General features: G+C 33.3%; 1 protein-coding gene and 1 pseudogene across 4 annotated transcripts in view; both read left to right on the top strand.

Annotated features, from left to right (window-relative positions):
- The window catches only part of LOC145283657 (ectonucleoside triphosphate diphosphohydrolase 1-like), a 101,427-nt gene that overhangs the window by 15,862 nt on the left and 64,733 nt on the right, over positions 1–20,832 (top strand). For 2 of the 4 annotated variants that reach the window (XM_080132654.1, XM_080132653.1), the window contains exon 1: positions 17,650–17,888. The exons of the other annotated variants lie outside the window; for them this stretch is intronic. In XM_080132654.1, coding sequence (XP_079988780.1) covers positions 17,801–17,888 — 88 coding nt within the window. In that variant the 5' untranslated portion in view covers positions 17,650–17,800. Of the gene's footprint in view, positions 1–17,649; positions 17,889–20,832 lie in introns of those variants that run through there. 4 annotated transcript variants of the gene reach the window in all.
- On the top strand, positions 7,859–8,031 carry LOC145284322 (U2 spliceosomal RNA; annotated as a pseudogene).

Here is a 20,832-nt window from a genome sequence, read left to right as displayed (position 1 = left end):
AGAGAGAAATCCTTGTAAAACTGATTATTTTTGCGATGTCAGAAGTCCAATTTTTACATCTAAGAAACAGATGGCCCTCAGAATGTTTAAATTTAAGTAGTCATATTCAAATTAAAGAAGAAAGATTTCCTTACTTGTTGACTGGACGGCTTCGCATTCAGAAAGAGGAAAAATAGGGTCTTTTTGCATTCAGCCCGACAAATAGGGTGTCTACTGATTGGTTCGGGAGAATTACCTTGACTAATCAGGCAGCGCTTTTTTTGTCTTTTTTTTTATTTTTTTATTTTAGAATAGTAGGGGTGGGCAAGAAGATAAAGAAAAGTAAACGCTTTTTTATATAATGACGGCCTTGGGGACATCTCTGTACTTCAATATTGGTTTTCTCTCCACAAGTATTGAAAGTACTAAAAACTGAAATGTGATAATCTTTTTCTCCCCTCAAAATTTAACTTAAATAAGAACAATTTATGTCTCATAAGTACTAGTTAATTATAAACTAAGGAGTTTTATTTACTGACACACAATCTCCATTATAATAAGATTTACTTCAACAACTGAGTTTAATTTCATTATGTTGTGAAATTTTATTGTAATCTAATATATAAATGGCCATATGTTGGTCGGTCTCCATATTTTCAAACTCTATCCCTTTCCAAACTAAAAGTTGCAAAGGGGCGCTAGGAGTTTCAAGTGATTGAATTTTTTATGGGCCGTTCTTTTATAGGTCTTTAACCAGTTAAAATTGTTTTTAAGGGGTCAAAAATGGGTAAAAATTGAAAAAAATCGTTGAACATTTTGTACATTCATCTTTGTTTAAAACTTTTAATCGGTTTATATGCGTGTCAGTTTTGAATGCTACAGTTTCGGTTTCGATTCTAGCTGATTGCACCCAAATACTTTTTTTTTTTTTAAACTTTTGAAATCACAACTCTATAATGAAATCTTGGCAACTTAAAATATTATATTAAAGCGTATTTTATGCCCAGGCAAAGCCAGGTGCCGCTCCACCCCCACTGCCCACTAGTTAGATATTAAAAAAACAGCCTAGTTTAGAATGCAGAAATGTGTAAATATAGTGACATTCCCTTTAATTCCAACTTGTTATATTTTGTTTATTTTGATAGCATTTTCGGCACTTCTATATTATACAAATAAAAAAATTATTGAATTTCAAGTGAAACAAATTGTACCTACGTAAATTGTCAGATCTTAAATAGTAACATATCCAAAAATTACGAAAAACCATAAGGTTTATCATAAGGTTTTAAGTTGTCTCTCAGAAAACAAATCCAAATTAACAAACTTTAGTGAATGAAATCCTAAAAAAACCTTTGTCTCTATCAAATTTGTTATTCATGACTTGTTTACCACCATGTTGTAGTCAACTGGGAAGCAGGCCAATAGGACAGTTCCAGAAAAGAAGCTTTGTTCATGAAATTTGCATTAAGACTTAGGCACTGATAGAGAGTAAGGGAACTTGTTGGTCATGGTTTGTAGATTGACAAGTGCTTTTTGTGAAGTTGGCTGTGAGGGGGACCATTGAATGAAGCTCAGATGAGCACTGTCATGAAAATAGTGGTAGAGCAGAGACAAGCTTGCTACATCTCTTCTGTAGGAAAGAGGTTGCAGGGAGGAGAAAAGGGCATCGCCTTCTAGGTTTCAAAGCCAGTTTTAAACACTGTCAAGACAAGATAGAATACTCGGGGCAATTCCTCCCCAGATGTGGCAACAGTACTCCATTTTCTGGTGTATTTGGCTCTTATACATGTAGAGGATTGTGCCAAGTGTTGGTTTTATGAAAGTATCTCTATTGAATGAACTTGATTCTAACCTGGCACACCTAAGTTTTAAGTCTGTCATTAACCACTTAGCCACTATCTGAATCTTTAGGAAATTTTAAATCATTATTGAGCAGAAATTAATTTTTTAACCTTTGAAGTTGAACTTAAAAAAAAATGGTTTTCTTTAAAATAACTTTGAGTTTCCCCCTGATATGCTGCTTATATTATTCTCTTTATGAAAAAAAATGAAAATAAAAAAGTCTTTCTGAAAAGATATGGAGAGCCATCCTCAGGACAAACAGCCCACTCTCCCCAATGGTTTACTTCCACATGTGCAGCTGCCATCGCGCAAAGGCAGCACGTGTACCACAGATTTAACTGACATAAATCCTTAGATAAGAGAAAAATCCAGGTTTTCCTCGATGGCTGTACATCTAAACAATATGATATAAATGTGGGAGTGCCTCAGGGGTCTATCTTTGGACCTCTATTATTCCTAATATTCATAAATGACCTCCCTGGTAAAATTGTCTGTGAGATGGGTATATATGCTGATGACACCATGCTCTATAACAGATACGACAGGAAAACAAATGAACACATATCTAAAGAAATAGCAGAAACACAAGAGAATGACCTCCAATCTGTAGTGGAATGGGGACAAAAATGGATGGTCACATTCAATGCTGCCAAGACTAAACTTGTTTCATTCAATAACTACAAGAAACCTTCTCTACCACCTATAGCAATGGCCAAAGACTCTTTATCTGAAAGCACATCTTTTAAACTCCTCAGCTTAACGTTCACAGGAAACATGAGTTGGAACAATTACATTGAAAGTATTGCCAGGACCGCTGCGAAAAAGATAGGTTTCTCTCTACCGTGTTAGAAAGCTACTGACCCCTGAAAGTATCCTGTACCTCTATAAGGCCACCATTCGCCCATGTATGGAGTATTGTTGTCATATTTGGGCCGATGCATCTGCTACTAGTCTCTCACTCCTAGATAAGGTTCAAAAGAGAGTCGCCAACCTAATAGGTCCTGAACTATCATCCAAGCTTCAGCCTCTGTCCCATCGATGCAATGTAGCATCCCTCTGCCTGTTCTACAAGTATTTTAACAGTGTATGTTTCGACGAACTGCAAGCATTTATACCCCCTCTATGTAAATACTCCCGACGAGCAGTATAATCCCACCCCTTCACAGTAGAGATCCCTAGATGCAAGAGAGTAGTTTCTTCCCCAGAACCGCTAGACTTTGGAACTCCCTGCCAGGTTCCTGCTTCCCCAACTGTACTGACATGCAGAAGTTCAAGTGTAACGTGAACCAACATCTTGATGCCCAACTCCCCATCTAGTACCCCTGTAGCCTGCTTCCCTAATAGTAGCCCCTTACATCAAAGTGGCAATGTGCTTTGTTTGGGGTGAAAATGCAATAAAAAAAATAAAAAATAAAAAAAATGGATTTTTAATGTTGTGAAGCTATAAATAGCGTCTTAGAAAACAAGGAAGGTAATCCATTTATAAAATATACGTTCGTTTTATTCAACAGTTATAAAAGTAAAATAAAATAAAAATAATTTCTAAAAGGAATGGGGGTGGTCATGATGATATTGAAAATGAACATTGAACTAGTTCAATGGCTTTATCTCGTCAGTAATCATCATTGAACAAAGTATCATTAGTAAGTAGGGCAAAATGTTTTAAACAGTGTGAAAAAAATCACGGATTATTGTAATTTTGCAGGCATTAACAAAATCTGGCTTAATGTAACAAGCAAATGTTATTGAATAAAAGCAAGATAAAACAAAAGATCCAAGTTACCATGTAATACAATGTGTACAATAGGAGTAGTAATAGCATTTTTATATATATAGAAATCACAAGGCATGAAGCTACCTGGATTAGCTGCATATGTGTCCATAAGTAACAATAATTCAGTAATAGAGAAAAAAATGAAAACAGTATAATACAGAAAGGGAATGAAAAGAAAAAAAAAAAAAACTGTTGTATATATATTTGGTAATACCTGGTGTGGTATTCGACCTGGACGGCATCCGGCTTCCACCAGAAAGGGAAATTTCTGGAGATTATTTAAATCATGTCTCCTAGTTGCATGTATATCTTTGTCAGGAAAGATGACGTACAGCTCCTAGTATTCGTAAATGGTCAGCCATTTGGTAGTGACTAGACTCAATATTGCTTAACTTTTTCGTTTTCTTTTTCACAAGTCCTTTTTCTTTTCTTCGGATGGGAATATCAGTCTTGTGAAGAACACGTTTTTTTTTGTTTTTTTTTTTCATTCAAAAACAGTTTTCTGTTTAAATAATATTCTGTTTTTTTGTTTTTTTTAACCCTTTTTTTATTCTTTTGAATAAAACCAACACCCTGGAAAACCTCATTAGTATGCCCTGTATTTAAGAATTTAGGTGATAAGTCATCTCCCTCTCAGTACAGATCAATAAGTGTGTCATGAGTAAGTTGCTGGAATCCATATTAAATAGAGAAGTAGTCAACCACCTCAGCAGAAATAACATTCTTAGTGACATGCAATATGGCTTCCGTTCTGCCAGATCTACAGCAGAGGTGCTAACGGTTATATCTCATAGGATTAGTGAATCTCTTGACAAAGGCTTCCTCTCTAGGGCAATTGCTCTTGACATATCAAAAGCCTTTGATAAGGTATTGCATAAGGGCCTACTTCAAAGATTTCCAGCTACGATATAACTGGAAATGTTTTCTCAATCATTAAATCATTTCTCTCTGATAGGCTCATAAGAGTAGTGGTTAATGGGCAGAAATCAGAAGCCCGAAGTATTAATGCTGGAGTCCCTCAGGGGTTCATCCTGGGCCCAACTCTCTTCCTGATCTACATCAATGATCTCCCAAAACACATACTTAAATCATTCGTTGACATCTATGCTGATGACACGACCATCTATGGCAACACATCAAAGGCCGTAAATGACAAAGTTCTCTCTGATTCTCTCTCCTCTGATCTCGAGTGCGTGATACAGTGGAGGAAGAGGTGGCTGGCTACTTTTAATGCATCTAAAACCAAGCTCCTATCTTTACATCATCAACGCTCTGATCCCCATCTGGCATCAATTGAAATGGATGGCTCTCGTCTAGGAGAAGCCCCATGTTTTGATAAGCTTCTGGGTTTGACCTTTACTCCTGACCTGAAATGGAACACTTACATCAAGTCTGTTGCCAAGGTCGCTGGAAAAATGGTAGGATCCTTCTACCACTCCAGAAGATATCTCACTGCTGATGCAATTCTTTATATATATAAAAGCCAAGTACGTCCAAGGATGGAATACTGCTACCACATCTGGACAGGAGCTGCTAAAAACAGCCTATCCTGCCTTGACAGAGTACAAAATAGACTTCGTGGCTTAGTGGGGAATGCCCTTTTCTCTTCCCTGCAGCCTCTCTCCCACAGGAGAGACGTTGCGAGCCTGTCTTTGTTTTATCGTTACTTTCATGGCAAGTGCTTGTCTGAGCAACAATCTCTGGTCCCCCCTCGCCAATCTTTCATGAGGAGCACCCGTCTAGCTGAAACCACTGTCAAAAATTTTACCCACTCTTTATCTGTGCCAAAACCAAAACGTAGATTTCATGAACAAAGCTTCTTTCTTAGAACTGCACGCCTGTGGAACTCTGTTCTGTCTGCCTGTTTCCCACCTGACTACAACCTGGATGTCTTCAAGTTCAACATAAACAAATTCCTGATGAACTGCCCCCTTAAGTAAGACACTTTATCAAATCTCAACACTAATGTACTGTACACGCAATAACCCTTATCCCTGAGTGGCTTCCAGGCCTTGATAAGTGGTGACCACCTTGTAAAAAAAAAAAAAAAAAAAAAAAAAGAAAAGAAAAAACTAGTATGGCTATTCTGGATTGCTTGAATCAAACATATTTCTATTAAAACTTCTACCTTTCTTGCTCTCCTCCTCCCTTTACTCCCTCTTTCTCTTTTGCCTAGCCTATTCCTTTTTGAACATACACACACACTTACAACCTTATTTTATTTAATAATATATCCCCATGGAATGAATTAGCATTTTCTTTCTAAATTAATACATAAAATGGCTAAAAAGACCCCCTCCCACTCTGATAAAACTTGGACTAGTTGACCTCCAAAGAATAATTTTTTTTTTTCAATTTTTGCTGATCAGTGATATACCAATTTTGCGGCTATTTGTTTTGTATTTTTTCATTTTAGCTGTACATACACACCGACAACTGTCTTTTATTCAAACACAGCTCATGTGTCCTAGAGGAGATATTTTTCAAAAAAAAAAAAAAAAAAAGAAAGAAAAGAAAAAAGCGAAAATTGTTGCAAATGAGTCATAGAAATAAACTTGTACTGAAATAAAAAGGTAGTTCCCTGACTAATATTTTAATGGTTACTTTTTTTTTTTCAGGAGACCAGGTTTCAATAACTGGTTGAGTCATACCAAAGACTCAAAAAAAGTGATACTTAATGCCCCCTAAACACTCAGCATTATAAGGTGAGAATTAAGGATAAGTGAAGTAATCCTGAGAAAGGAGTAGTGCCTTTACTTACATCTTGATGTAGTAGTTAATGAAAAGGGAGCCTTCGAGTTGCCCTCGACTAGAGTTGACCACTTTTACTTTTATACCAACATAAGTAGATTTGGAGAATAAAATAATTATGTTGTCTTCAAGGCAATGGAGCTTAAACCCTTTATTCTTCTAATCAGTGCCAAAATATCCAGTATTCCTCACATACTACTCGGGCAATTAAACAAAACAACAATCTTCCTCCGTTTTTTTTTTTTTATGTGCTGCTATCAAAATGGATATGAACTCTGAACAAATATTGGCCTCCACTCTATAAATCTTAGTCAAATAAAATTTCCCAAACTTTTGGAATGAGAGTAAAAAACAAAATTCACTAACACCATTCTCAATAAAGGAAAGGAACATTTAGTTAAGAATGTACACCTGGAAGGTTGAAGAAAAAGGTGCTTTGATCATCGACCATGCCCCTCAAAGTCAAAGAACAGTAATCACTAAACTACATATTATTTTATTGGAATCCTTTGAGATGAGTAATTTGTATATTTATTTATTTATTTGAGGACTGTTATCTTCATGTTTATAGTTGCTGTTTCACGTTTCAGCCATGTATTCCTCTTGCCTTTGTCTGGTGGTTAACCATGATGGGATAGGGATGCTGAGTCTTTTAACTGTATTCTCAGTAATTACTTCAGGGCCCATCGCGCAGTAAATAGAGGCATTGAGTCTCTGCGGTTCCAGGTGCCAGGTGAGCATTGTCTGAAGATAGCAGTTTCAATCCTACCTAAAGCCGGCCAGAGGATTAGTTGGCCAAAACATGGTAAGATGACAACAACTATGAAAGGCAGTAATTGCTAAGGATACAGTTAAGACTCAGCATTCTTATCCCATTGCGGTTAACCACCTGATGACAGCCATAGGAATAATTGTCCGAAATGTTGTGAAACAACAACTATGAAGATGAGGATAACAGTCCGCAAATAAATAAACAAATATACTAAAATGCATGTTTGTTTAATACCACAAATAATCTATATACTTATCACCAATCTTCAGGGTTTTACGAGGCCTAGAAATAGGGTTAGTGGTTGGGTTCCAAAAACCATATCTGCATGAATTTCAGAAAAATCCCCCTCAGTCAATATATTCTTCAGGGAGCTGATGGTGGTTCAGTGGTTAACGACACTGACTAACAACCTGGGTGTTCCAAGTTTAAATCCACTTTATTCCACAAAACTCACTCTTGCTGAAGATGTTGATAACCTTCTCATAGTCCCTCCCATAAATAGCTGATGTTTTTCTAGAAAGAATTCTGACTAGAAAAATTTCAGGGAAACCAGTATCAACAAAATCTTTGGATTCATATGATATGATGATGAGTGTATTCTTCAGAGGGGTCTGATGTCTGATCCAAATGATTAATTGATAACTCAAAAGAAAAGAGATCCTTCTATGGATGTTGGCTTTTTTTCAACAGGGCAAATCTTATGTGCGTCATCACCTGACATAACTTTACTTATTCTGACTTGAGCTTCCTTGGCCTTTTGGCTAAGAAAAAAGTGTAGTATCTGTTCTGATGCTTCACTTCACCATCCTCGTGGGTAGAAATCCTTCTAGACTGAGGTAATTTTTATTTTTGTTCCTATCCAGAATGCTCTTTTTTGGGGTGCTGGATTTTTCCCACATGAAAAACGATCTTTTGTCTAACCATGCCCTTATGGGGAAGCAAGTAAATAGGAACTTTATGCAGTCTGTTTAGAGACTAATTTGAATGGGGTCTTAATGAGTATCACATTATGCCAATGATTAAAACCGGATTTGATATAAATTTCCAGTCAACTTTCTCAATCTGAGAAGATTTTCCTAATGCCACAAACTCTTAAATATCTGTAGAATGATATTTGTTATCTTTGTGATAACATCGGAGGAAAAGGTCGAGCAGGTGCTAGCTTGATTGCAACATTTAGGAGTGAATAGAATATATTCAGAAAGTTTCTGTCTTTACTAACCAGCAGAGTGTTACCACTGACAACCAAGAAAAGAGTCTGTCAGGCATATGTACACAATGTGATTATCTATAGAATTAAAACCTGACCAGTAAGGGTTGGGAACATGTGTTTTATGGAGAGAAAAGATGAGAATGATCCATGGATGTGTAATGTGAATCTTAAAGACAAGGTTGGTTCTGATTATCTCAAGAAGGATTAAATCTGGATAGTATAGAGGGTATGTGCAGAAGAGTAGACCAATGGTATGGCTACATTGAAAGCATGGAAAATAATTCTTGGGTTAGTAGTTGTAAAACAGTTGAGGGAGCATTTTCAGTCCAACGAAAACCTCGGAGGAAGTGATAAAAATGGACATGAGGGATAAATGATGTTCGTCCATCACTTATGAAAATGACCATGATCATGCAATTGTTCTGAGTTTGGAGATGGCTTGTTAGACCAATTTGAGCTCTGGGGTATCTCCTGTATGTTGGGCGAGCACCGGTGAGATAATTCTGTAGAAGTGTTGACTGCTGCCTTTTCTAATGTCACATTTCCTCTTGCATTCTTCATTGCATGCGGATTCCACAATTGTAGCTCTTTGTGGCTTGTGGCATGCCAGGAACATCTGTCTTGTCTTGTGTTAGCAATTCCTATGAGTTAGAATATAAACTGAACTGTTTGAGGGAGACCTTCAGACTGTCTTTGAATCGTTTCCGCTGTCCTCCTGCGGTTCTTTTTCCTTTGGACAGCTCACCATTTAGAACCTGTTTTTGAGGGCCTTGAATTAGGCTTGCAATATATATGACCTGCCCATATATATATATATATATATATATATATATATATATATATATATATATATATATATTTGTTTGCTTTTTTTTTCTTCTTCTTATTGCAATTTTGACTTAAAACTCGAAACACCTAAACTTTACTTATCCTGTTTTGCTATTTTTCTTGTTTTTAAATCTTTTTTGTCAAATATGCCTAGTACTACTCTAAACCAGTCCTTAAATAAGATTCTCCAATCCAAAAACATAAGCCGACGTCACAATTCCCATTATTGGAACTTAATTATAAGGTAAAGCTCGAAGGTTCTACCTCGAGGTATTCTAAAACAAAAAAAAGAAGATAAATAAAAGTATTAACTACCCACCCCCACCATACCCTTTAAGTACCAGGAACAAACCTGCTAGCTTCCTTCTTTTCGAGATGACCTCAGGAAGGCAGGGTCGGTGTCTGCAGAGCTAAATTAAACAATTCTTATCCATAACCGTTAATCTATTTTTGTCTTAATAATGTCCACATTTGTGTATTTTATATATATATATATATATCTATATATCTATATCTATTCTATCTATCTTCTATCTATCTATCTATTCTATATATCTATAAAAACAGAGATGTGTGTGCCACAGACGATTTCTGATTGGTTAATCCAATAATCACATCTCCTAAAAAACAATGGTTTCTACGCTCTTACCTTTACCATAAAATATTATGGCTTTATTTATTGTCCATCTTGGAAGGGTTTAATTTTTTCCTAACTTGCGATTTACAAATTAAAAAAATACGAAACTACAATCTAACAATCGAACCTCCGACATCACGGCCGCCATTATGAAACTAAACTAACAAAAAAAAAAACGCGCGTTCACTCATGGTCTTTACATTTCGGGTTTGGGTACTTGTGCAGTTTTCCATTGACATTAAAAAATGGAAATATTAAAAAATATATATATATATTGTACGTACTCGTCATGGGATAAAGTTTTCCTACAGAAAAAATCACGTAATTTCATCAAGTAGTTATTTTTTTATAGCGAAAAAAGAAAAAAACCAACGCTACAAGCGAGTCATTATTAATTAAACAGAAAGTTCAAGTAGGGGGATTTCCCCTTTTTTTTTTATAGCGAGGCCAAATTTCGCGAATTTGGCCTTTTTTTAAAGCAGTTTGGCCTTCAAAATTTCTGTTTGGCCTTTTTCTTCACCGATGAAATAAAAAAAGCAAATAAAAACAACGCAATAAAACTTTTAAAAATACGGCACACTTTTGTTGTTCTTGTTTGTTTTTTTTGGTAATTTTCCTTATTTTTTTATTTATTCAAGATAATACTATTAAATGGACACTATTATGCCAAATTAGCCCCCCCCCCCAAAAAAAAATGCACAAAAATTCGAGATTTAAGGTTTTGACGAGATAATTTAGCGAATTGTCCGGACTATTTCGAGAGAACCATCCATTAGTTTTTCCTGAAATTTTGCCACAAATTGTATTTCAATACATAGATGTGCATAGTAACAACATTTTTTTTCCGAAAATTCCCGTTGCGTCTCCAGATTTCATCCAAACAGAACTTTTGAAGGCCAAACTGCTTTTAAAAAAGGCCAAATTCGCGAAATTTGGCCTCGCTATCATAAAAAAAGTGGGAAATCCCCCAACTAGAACTTTCTGTTTGGTTAAGAATCAAGGTGGCTGATTTATATATTACTCGCTTATAAGACTATCAATACACACAAAAAAATATAGATTTATTTTTGGGTAAAGTTCCCCCGGGTTTTCCTTTCACTTGAGTAAATAATGGTCTTTTGTTATATATATATGGCGTACTATTATCCTTATATATATGATGTTTATGTTTATATATATATATAAGTGATAGTGTCTGTGCGTCTGTGTGCATTTCCCTACGCTAAAACTCTGTCAATTTTAAGCCTAGAGATTCGAAATTTGATATACAGGGTACTGAGATTTGGGAAAATCGATGTGATAGGTTTTCAACAGAAATTTGGCGATTAAGTGGTCAATATTCAACGATTTGACCTTTGAGAACTCTACCAAACTCCTCCTACAATTTTGGGTCTAAACACGTGATATTTTAGATATAGATTTCTTGGACATGGATCTAACTTATTAACTTTACTTGATCCCTAAACAATAAATGTTAAGAGGTCATAATAGGGGTCAAAGTTTAAAAAAATTGACCGTTTTTTTTCTCAGCATTAACCTCAAAACACCTGGGCAACGCCGGGCACCGATTGCTAGTATATATATATATATATATATATATATATATTTTTATAAAGTAATAGGGTTCGTGTGTTTCTGTCTGTGTGTACAGCTCTCCATCATCAACGAAATATAAAGGAGGTAAGAGGGTAGATCTCTCCTGGTAGAGAAACATTAGAACCCATTTTAGGATGTTTCTGTTATAGGAGACATCAGAATCTTTGCCTAATTTCTTTATATACTATTCTACAAACCACCCCCATATCGAATGACTTATGCTCATTTGCATATCACATTATATTAAATCTCTTTAACTAATTACCTCGACCTTATTACATATTGGAAATATTCTAATCATTTCAACTGTGCTATTTACAAAATCTATTTAACATTTAATCTATCTATCTATATATCACATTATATTAAATCTCTTTAACTAATTACCTCGACCTATATATTATATTATATTATATTATATTATATTATTATATTATATTATATTATATTATATATTATATTATATTATATATATCTATAAAAACAGAGATGTGTGTGCCACAGACGATTTCTGATTGGTTAATCCAATAATCACATCTCCTAAAAAACAATGGTTTCTACGCTCTTACCTTTACCATAAAATATTATGGCTTTATTTATTGTCCATCTTGGAAGGGTTTAATTTTTTAATAACTTGTTATTTACAAATTAAAAAAATACGAAACTATTATACGAAACTAAACTACACGAAACGCGCACACACGCACACACACACGTTCACTACCGTCACGTTGTTATGGCAACCAAACCCGCTGACTACATAAACAGTAAACACACACAGTAAATGTGATTTTCTTCATTTTCTCATTTCACTCGTGGTCTTAAATTCATTTCGGGTTTGTATTACTGTACACATAGATTCGAATAAGTTGCCAAAAAACAAATATATAACAAATAAATGTTATCAAAGGCAAGATAAATTACTTTTCTACCAAACTGGATATATTTTTCGGGTTTTTATTCAATTTAACATGTTTATTCAGCACGAAAAGCATACAGTGTTTACCGATGTATTGAAAAATTCAAGATGGCGGCCGATTCTCTCTTTAACACGGTAAGTTTGGAAAAAGGTGTAATAAATAAAAAACCGGTTAAAATACTGTTAAAAACTCGCTCAATATATGTTACCGTGACATAGGTTGACATATATTCGGCGGGTTTTTAATAGTATTTTGTATAGTTTTTTATTTATAACACCTTTTCCCAAACTTACGGTGTTAAAGAATGTGTGAGACGCCATCTTGAATTTTCCAACACATCGGTAAACACTATATTCTTTTCGAGCTGAATAAACATGTTAAATTGGATAAAAACACGAAAAATATATCCAGTTTTTATCGGTTTTTTACCTTCTCTGCAGAAGTACAAAAACAAAAAAACAAAAACGGAAGGTACTTTGACAGAATGTTAAACTATTCTTTCGAAGAAATTTAGCAAGAATACCTGTAAACCAGGAAATCGGTAAAATGTCATCATGGATGAATACTTGTCTATTATAATTTTTACCCTTGACAAAAACTTAGCCATAACAAAAGAGATTTATTGTTCAAATTGTTTTTGAGATTGATTTCTAAAAAGATATTTTATAAATAAAATCGACTTTAAAATTAAAGACTTAAATTACAATAATTGAATTTAAACATTCTTATTTCAATATTTGGCACATAACACCTGCAAAAATGATCACAATGTCAGGATTTCATTTTATTTCATAATCGATGGCAAATTGTGTAGATTGATATCTCATTATATTAAATACTAATATTTAACATTAGTTTATCATTTAAGCCGATAAAAAGCCCTTTTTTTTTTTTTTTTGAGTCATAAAAGGATTTGGAGTTTCCTAATCAACCTTTCGGGTGCAGTTGCACGCTCTCAAAATAACTAAAGTGTTGGATTTAAAAAAATTGGTTCATTAAAACTAAACAGGTTTAGTTTTAATAAAAAAAAAATTTTTTAAAAAATCGCTTTGGTAATTAGATATGTCGTATGGTTATCCCTAATCGCTGAATAAAACCGCTAACGAGTTGAATGATTACGACATAAAATTAAACTCGGGTTCCTGAAACGGAAACTTCGTTTGTTTTTGTTTTTTTCTTATCAATATATTTACATTGTTATTTTGTTTTCATTTTCAATCATTCGAACAGTTTTCTTTTTCAAGTAAACCAAGTTACAAAATTCCCACTGTTTACTATGCTAAAATCACAATGACTAATGTATACCTATTAACCCTTATCCTTGAGTGGCCTCTGGGCCTTGATAAGTGGTGACACCCATGTAAAAAAAAAAAAATCACTCGAACAGTTTTCTTTTTATAATGTACAGTTTTAAAAGTTTAAAAACTATATAGTTTTTACTTCAGGAAAATTAATGGGTCAGTTTTTACGATGTGCCCTGTTAAAATACTGTTAAAAACTCGCTCAATATATGTTTCGGCGGGTTTTTAATAGTATTTTGTATAGTTTTTTATTTATAACACCTTTTCCCAAACTTACGGTGTTAAAGAGGGTGTGAGACGCCATCTTGAATTTTCCAACACATCGGTAAACACTGTATGTTTTTCGAGCTGAATAAATATATTACATTGAATAAAAACACAAAAAATATATCCAGTTAGGTAGAAAAGTAACTTATCTTGCCTTTGATAACATTTATTTATATATTTGTTTTTGACTATTTTTTCGAATCTATGTGTACAGTAATACAAACCCACGATATGAATACTCACGTTGTTATATATATATATATATATATATATATATATATATATATATATATATAAATGAGATTATAGCAGTTAAAAAACATTTTTAAAACACACACACACACACCTTTTTCAAAGTGATCAGAAATCGTATAAAAGTAAAAAGGGTAAATTTTTACTTACTTTCCAACTTAATCACCTTTAACGTGACTTTTACAGTTTTTTTTAAATGGAATTCATTTACCGATACAAAAGAAATGATAAGTAAATAAATCCATAAATAAATATTATAAATGGTTTATTTTAATACTTGCCAGGATGCGGAGGAAAATGAATGAAGGGGGAGGGGAATAAAATAAAAACATTTTGGAAACAGAGTAAGTTTGAAAGAATTGCTTTGCACAGAAAGAAATTAATGAAAAAATAAAATTAAATTTCTTTTCTTTCGTGATTTTTTTTTAGTTTTTTATGAAAAAGGAAGTCAAAATTAAGACTATAAAAAACAATTTTTATTAAGAGCGAACCTCAGTCGTCAGGTCTGTAAAAAAAGACGTGGAATAATAAATGTTTTCTAATACAAATTGTTTTTACTTATGTGTTCATTTGTCTCTTTGAAGTTCGTTTGTTTAATATATCGGTTTGCAATATAATTTTGTCATTCTGTCAGACTCAAATTTTAAATCTATATATCTATAAAAGTGAAAGTGTGTGTGTGTGTCTGTGTACATTTCCCTACGAAATAACTCTGTCAATTTTTAGTCTACAGACTCGAAATTTGATATACAGGGTACTGAGATTTGGAAAAATCTATGTGATCGGTTTTTAGCCAGAGATTTGGCGATTAAAGGGTCAAAGTTCAACGATTTGAGCTTTGAGAACTCTACCAAACTTCTCCGACAATTTTGGGTCTACACACTTGAAATTTTAGATATAGCTTCCGTGGACATGGATCTAACTTAATAACTTGATTTGAGCCCAAAACAATAAATTTTCAGGGGTCATAATAGGGGTCAAAGTTTAAAAAATTACCCCCTTTTTTTTGCTCAGCATACACCTCCACATACCCGGGCAACGCCGGGCACCCATGCTAGTATATATATATATATATATATATATATATGCTTCTTTTTTTTTTTTTTTCTTCTTATTGCAATTTTGACTTAAAACTCGAAACACCTAAACTTTACTTATCCTGTTTTGCTATTTTGTTTTTAAATCTTTTTTGTCAAATATGCCTAGTACTACTGTAAACCAGTCCTTAAATAAGATTCTCCAATCCCAAAAACATAAGCCGACTTCACAATTCCCATTATTGGAACTTAATTATAAGGTGAAGCTCGAAGGTTCTACCTCGAGGTATCTAAAGCAAAAAAAAAAAAAAAAAAAAACTTCCACGGATTAACATGGGAAGGGAAACTATCTTCAAGTACTATCCTAAACTGGGGAATGAGGCAAAGGGCTTAGTCTAAGTAGATATTTTTTTTTTTATTATTATTATTTTTTTTTTTAATGGAGAGTAGATAATGCAGTGGATGTGTTATCGGTAGCTCCAGTAACTCTCTCTTCTCCTTTTCTGTCCCTAAGTCCTCATTTCTAATGAGTGATGTTTCTAACAAAAGGTGAAGAAAAAGCTGCTTCCCAGGTCGGTAGTACTTTGTGAACAGTAGTCTGAGATGCTGGAAATTTTCTCTCTGTGTCTATCCTTGCGGCCATGTCACTAGTAAGGGTGCTGGAGGTAAACGTTTTCATCTGGGCTGACGTTAACCGCCTGATAGTCACAATTAAAAAAACATACAGATACAAAATTAGTCATGCTACATCTTTTAGTTACACACTGTGTGATTTAAATCTTTTCTGTATTTGCACCTAACAATTTAATAAAACGATATTGTATGTTTTCATAATTTTGTTTTTGTTTATATTAAATGAAAAAAAAATGCATTTATAGTTTTATTTATTTTTAAGATATTCACTTACATCTATCATGTAAGTGTCAGAAATTTCGTGAAAATAGTGAATAATTCCACCCCATCTTTCCAAGCTTATAACTCCTCGAAAAATGTAATTCAAGCCCTAATTTTTTTTTTCAATTAAAGGACCAAGGTTTCATTAAAAAAAACAAAAACAAAAAAAAAACAATGTGTTTTTTTTTTTTTTTTTTTTAAGGTTTTAAACTTCGGACTTTACAGGTAAACTTCTAAAAAAGCGATTTTTTTTTTGTTTGTTTTAAATTTGAATATATTATTTATTGACCTTTTCTCTTCAATTTGTGATATATAAAACTCCACGACATAAATTAATTATTTACTTTTTAATAGACATTTTAAAATGAGAGGCGTGAATTATTCGACCCCCTGTCTTTCCAAGCTTATAACTCCTCGAAAAATGTAATTCAAGCCCTAATTTTTTTTTTTTCAATCAAAGGAGCAAGGACCAAGGTTTCATTAAAAAAAAAAAAAGACAACAAAAAAAAAACAATGTGTTCTTATAAAATAAGGTTTTAAACTTCGGACTTTACAGGTAAATTTCTAAAAAAGGGATTTTTTTTTTTGTTTTAAATTTGAATATATTATTTATTGACCTTTTCTCTTCAATTTGTGATATATAAAACTCCACGACATAAATTAATTATTTACTTTTTAAGAGAAAGTTGAAAATGGGTGACACTTGGGGGGCGTGAATTAAAAAAAAAAAACGTTTGTCTAAAATATTATATTCGGTTTATTGGAAAGAACATAAAATTTCACATTGACCCTGAAAATATCGTAAAAATAGAATCAATAGAAAAATTTTGATAGATTTTTAAAGTTTAAAAATTGAAAAATATTGAGTTCGGAAAATTCATTACTGTTTTAAAAAAAAAAAATATTTTTATTACTTTTAAAACAACTGTAATAGTTTATTTTGGAAGTATAATCCATAAAGAAAATAAATAACCCACTTTTAACAGAGAAATTACGAGATTTTTATATTGTATTCGCAGTTTCGTGTTAGGGGTGTCAAAAATTCCTACAAAAATTCTGATACTGCTACCGTTTCTATGACAACCTATAAGAAAAGGAAGATGTTAAGGTGTTTGTACAGAGTCCTCCCTATATGAAAAAAATAAAAAAAAAATGTGTATGATGTACGTACACGTGACGAAAATAAAATATCGTATTCCAAAAAATTATTTAAACTGATCAAGCAGTTTTATTTTTAAACTAGCAGAAACCGGCTTCTACTGTCGAGCAGTCGAGCAAAACGGATACGAAATCAATGGTAAATGTTACGCCCTAATAAAATTTATCCAAAAATAAAGGCGGATGTTAAAAGAAAACATTTTGTGCGTGCGTGTTTTATAAACTGGAGTTGCCTGTTTGTGTTTACATACAAAAAAAAAAAGTTGTTTTATTATTTCTTTTTATTCTGGAAACCAGAAGTAAACAAAAACATATATGGGGGGGGGGGAAATACCCAACAAAATGCCGTAATGTTTATTACGGATAAATAATAAAATTAAAAAAAAGATTTGCACACGACGGAGGGAGTTAGTTCACATGTATACGTTAAGATATCCGACGGCGACACAAAGATTTTAAAAAGCAAAATCGGATTTTTTTTCCCATTTTTTTTTTTAAACATAAACAAAGAAATATAATTTTATTTTATTTAATTTTTTTTCTTCAAACTTCTTGTTTTGTTTCAATTTAAACATAAAAATGGCATCAACAAATGGTAATGACGATACACAACCAATGATTACGAACTCCGACTCTGATAAAAAAGTAGAGAAAAAAAATCTAACAAGTAAGTAATTGCTCAGGTGAAAGGTTCTTAATTAAAATGAAATCTATCCTAATTACTGTCTAAATTTAACCTCATAAAACATTTTATTATTTTGCGAAAAAGATTAAACCTTTTTCTTTCGTTAGAAAAAAACAAAACAACAACAACAAAGAACACCTGTTTCTTGTTGGATTATTAATTCTAACTTATTAAAATTTTTAACATTATATTTAACCTACGTCATTAAATCACTCATTTAAATGCTAGAATAACAATAGTTGATCTCTTAAAACTTGATTAAATGTTTGGATTAATTTGCAGTCGATAAAGTAGTTTTGTTTTTGTTTTGTTTTTTGGTTGTTTGAGGGGAGGGGGGGGCTTATTATTTCGTAACTATAGCCAAACATTATTTACAGGGAAATGGGTCTCGGGAGGGTTGTAGTGCTCCTGCTCCCAAACATTTTATTAATTTTTAATGAATAACACTAAAATCACTGTTATAATCAAATCGGGTTCTTATTAGGAATACGGACCATACTATTTTTAGATAGGATTTTCAAGTTAAATTCAATTTTTACGGTATCTTGTTTATTAAATTATTAAGTGAAACTACAGAATAGTAAAAAAATAAAAATAAAAATAAATAAACACTCTCCCCTCCCCATGTTAAAAATGGGTTTCTAAATAACGTTACTATTTCAGCACTCTATATAAAAGCCAAGTACGTCCAAGGATGGAATACTGCTGCCATATCTGGGCAGGAGCTGCTAAAAACAGCCTATCCTGCCTTGACAGAGTACAAAATAGACTTTGTGGCTTAGTGGGGGATGCCCTTTTCTCTACTTTGCAACCTCTCTCCCACAGAAGAGACGTTGCGAGCCGATCCTTGTTTTATTGTTATTTCCATCGCAGGTGCTCGTCTGAACTCCAATCTCTGGTCCCCCCTCGCCAATCTTTCACGAAAAACACCCGTCTAGCCGAATCCACTGTGAAAAATTTCCCCCACTCTTTATCTGTGCCTAAATAAAAACGTGGATTCCATGAACAAAGCTTCTTTCTTAGAACTGCACGCCTGTGGAACTCTGTTCCGTCTGCCTGCTTCCCATCTGACTACAACTTGGATGTCTTCAAGTCCAATGTTAACAAATTCCTAATGAACCGCCCCCTTAAGTAAACACTTCATCAAATCTCCACACTAACGTAATGTACTTGCAATAACCCTTATCCCTGAGTGGCTTCCGGACCTTGATAAGTGGTGACATCTGTGTAAAAAAAAAAAAAAAGAAAAAAAAGCACACTCCGTATTCTGCATACATAGACAAAACAAGGGGTAATGTCGCTAGATATGGTTTGTGGGTGATATGAGAAAAATGAGGTTTTAAAAATGTTTCTCATCTTGAACATTATTACATGGGGAATCATTTTATGTAAAAAGTTAATTTAGTTTGTATCTTTATGAATTTATGTGGAGGGAGCGAGTGGCACCAATAAATTCAGTGAAATCTTTTGCTGCATCGCATGCATTCATTCCACAAAAATTATTTTTCATTTTAAATTGAAACTAAATTTTAACTTAAAAATAAAAGTTGTTTAAATTATTTGTCATTCTAGGGCTTGTATTATTACTATATGCATAGATTCAAAGAAGTTGTCAAAAAACAAATATTTAACAAATGTTATCAAAGACAAGATAAGTTACTTTTCTACCTAACTGGATAATTTTTTAGTGTTTTTATTTAATGTAACATGTTTATTCAGCTCAAAAAACATGCAGTGTTTACCGATGTATTGGAAAATTTAAAATGGCGCCCGACTCTCTGTTGAACACGGTAAGTTTGGGAAAATGCGTTAAAAATAAAAAAAAATTATACAAAATACTGTTAAAAACCCACCGAATATATCAGCCTATGTCATGGTAACATATATTGAGCGAGTATCTAACAGTATTTTTAGTTTTTGTTATTTTAAACTCATTTTCATTAATTTACCGTGTTCAACAGAGTCCAGCGCCGTTTTAAATTGTCCACTACATCGGTAAAGACTATGTTTTCGGGCTGAATAAACATGCTAGATTAAATAAAAACACTAAAAAATTATACAGTTAGGTAGAAAAGTAACTTATCTTGCCTTTGATAACATTTATTTGTTATATTTTCATTATAGATTGATCAGCTGTTTTGATCACTTCCAAATCAGAGTACAAATTTCTTCAGAAAAATCAAATACGACATCAAAGTCGAGTCATTCTATTTTCACTGTGTCAGCAACGCCGACACAGTGAAAATTTGTTCTGGAAATTGGTTTCGTCGTGCTTATTTATATGAATACTGCCCAGCAGGCAAATGACATCAAGTCAGAGCAGGAAATCAAGCCCCAATAGATGTCCATTTATGGTCAGCATCTCCATCACTACAGGGATCCTCTTATCTACCTGCAAATTGACCTTGGTTGCTCCCCTGCTGATTATGCTCTTTCTGTTAATAGTCAGCACCTCTATTCTGCATCCATTTGATGGGCCACAAACCAAACTCCTCACGAGACCGTGTGAACGCTGTCAATCATTTCATCATATATCACTCCACTGACACACACTTATAACTAGCACGAACGAGTTTATAAAAGGTCTACTCGACCGAGTTTATAAAGGGTTTATTCAAAATATTGGCATGCATATTGTCAACTGACAAAAAACAACTTGCGTTCACAAGGTAAGTAAAATTGTTGAAAATTTATGTTTTTCACAGAACCAAGAAAGTAATCCATTTTGGTTTGGTATCAGTCTTGACTTTTGTGTCTTCTCCCTGTGATGAACCATATCTCTATGATATTGACTGACTGTGTATTTAGTTGTATACAAATACATATAAGTTAATATATATCCCATTTTGTCACAAAAAATTCATGCAAATAAAAAAAAAAAATCATTTTTCAAGCTGTCTGACAAAACCAGTTCAATTTTTTTTTT

Source organism: Euprymna scolopes, chromosome 8 (assembly GCF_053919585.1).
Source record: "Euprymna scolopes isolate OS-2025 chromosome 8, ASM5391958v1, whole genome shotgun sequence".
Lineage (NCBI taxonomy): Eukaryota > Metazoa > Mollusca > Cephalopoda > Sepiida > Sepiolidae > Euprymna > Euprymna scolopes.
Note: the sequence above shows the minus strand (reverse complement) of the source record. Positions and strands in the feature narration are given on the sequence as shown.